Here is a 1845-nt window from a genome sequence, read left to right on the forward strand (position 1 = left end):
TAAATGATATGCAACTTTTTACTGAGAGACGTTTATTAGAAAGAAGAATACCAGATATACACAATGTCTTTTACCCCATCACATGACGCGTTACAATTTAAGTGAAATTATGCTTTTATAAATATAAGATTTTCCATGATTTGTAGTTGGGTATCATTTTTATCCAACGAGTTGTTTGTTTTATCCCGGAGCCTTGCGATAAATGTCATACCCAACTAAAACTTTACTCAGCTTCATTGCAATTTTGAAATGGGCTTTTTAAAGAAATTCAAAGAAGATTTAACTGTAAAATACAACTCTTGTTTCATAGGAAACAATAATGACGTAGCTGATACATATCGGACAAATATTTGATTTTCTTCACCTGACCGCTATGCCACTCAGCCACAAAAAGATTATCTTTGATGTCAACACATAGACCCCAGGGAAAGTCTAAATTGCAACTGTTAATATAACAGAGAAATTCACCGTCTTTGTTAAGAACATGAATAGAGTGACTGTTGTAATCCGCTACCAATATGTGGCTTATGGAGTCCGTTGCGATTCCGAGTGGCTGAAATGATCCTTTAGCGTGAAAAGGATGACCAAAGAATCTAAATCGTACTCGACCTGCTTGATTGATCACAACTACAACACGCCCACCGAAGTCGGAAACACAAATATCTCGGTTTTTATTCTCACAAAGGTATTTCAGATGATAAGTTGAAAATAAAGGTTTATTATCAATATCAGATTGAATGGTTTGCTTTTCTTTAAAATCCGAGTAACGAACAATTTTGGAAGGTCTTTTATCACAACTTTCCATGGAAACGAGGAGGTCACCGGAGATGGTACTACAGACATTGTGTGGTTTCCATTCTCTTAATCTGATTACTTCCTGGATCTGCTCGTTCTTTACTATGTTGACAGTTTTTGTATCTGGATCTGTATAAATCAAATCACCAATTCCTGTCACAGCTATATCACCCGGAAGGTTACTTGATCTGGTTTGAATAGCTTTCATTAGATTGCCATTGAAATTATAGAGTTTAATTGATTTATCTTTTCCGCCAGCCCAGAATGTTTCTTCGTCAAGACAAGCAATACTTTGTAGGTTTACAGGAAATTTATATTCAGTATCTGTGGTGGTGATAAGCTTTGATTCCTCAAGCATTCTTTTAACAGTTGCGGTTGTACCAGCTGTTTGTGTATCAAAGTCATCCCTCTCTTCTGTTGTAATAGCTAATGGTGACAAGGAACCAAACATACGACGAAGCTGCACCCTGTCGACCTTAAGAGTTGAAGTAAAACTTGGTAAAGTAATCCCTTTTCTTGGGGGCATTTTCCTTAGATCAGCGTTTTTTGATATGTAAGCCATGGTTTGAGACACGTCGTTGGAATCTAGTAATTTATTCAAAGTTTGTATGCCCTCATCTACTTTTGAAATGCTCTGTTTGATTTCATCTTCCTCCTCTTGTAAGGCAGCAAAATGCCTTGTTTTCATTTCTTGAATTTCAAATTTCCGTTCATTTACAATAATGTTAACTTCTTTGTGCCAGTTTTCTCCTTGTTCGGTGACCTCTTTCGTCAGAAGGGTGTAGTGTTTTTCTAAGTGCTCTCTTCTGTCCTTTATTTCTTTTTTCATGTCTGTATATTGGTATTGTATCAAATTTTCTAACTCTTTGATATCAACTTGAATTAATTTTTGATTATGTTCAAATAGTTCCCATGGAGAGAGCAAAACATGACCGTTATGCACATTTGTTGAAAGGCAGAGAGAACAAACAGGAATTTCACAATTCAAACAATGTTTTTCACAATGCTCTTTTGTATGGCTACTACACTTTGGGTAATTTATGAGCGACG

The 1845-nt window shown here is 35.9% G+C and overlaps 1 protein-coding gene across 1 annotated transcript; it reads right to left on the reverse strand.

Annotated features, from left to right (window-relative positions):
- Window positions 1-304: 304 nt before the first annotated feature.
- Window positions 305-1624, reverse strand: LOC134258637 (tripartite motif-containing protein 2-like). The gene has a single exon (XM_062741185.1). It carries the CDS (start codon window positions 1622-1624, stop codon window positions 305-307), a length of 1320 nt encoding a protein of 439 aa, XP_062597169.1.
- Between the last annotated feature and the right edge of the window lie 221 nt (window positions 1625-1845).

This window comes from Saccostrea cucullata, unplaced genomic scaffold, assembly GCF_032062105.1.
Source record: "Saccostrea cucullata isolate Sc308-1 unplaced genomic scaffold, CSIRO_AGI_Scuc_v1 ctg3183, whole genome shotgun sequence".
Classification (NCBI taxonomy): Eukaryota; Metazoa; Mollusca; class Bivalvia; order Ostreida; family Ostreidae; genus Saccostrea; species Saccostrea cuccullata.

Coding starts and splice junctions, on each gene's coding strand:
- LOC134258637 (XM_062741185.1), bottom strand. CDS start 1,624: ATGAAAAAAGAAATAAAGGACAGAAGAGAGCACTTAGAAAAACACTAC.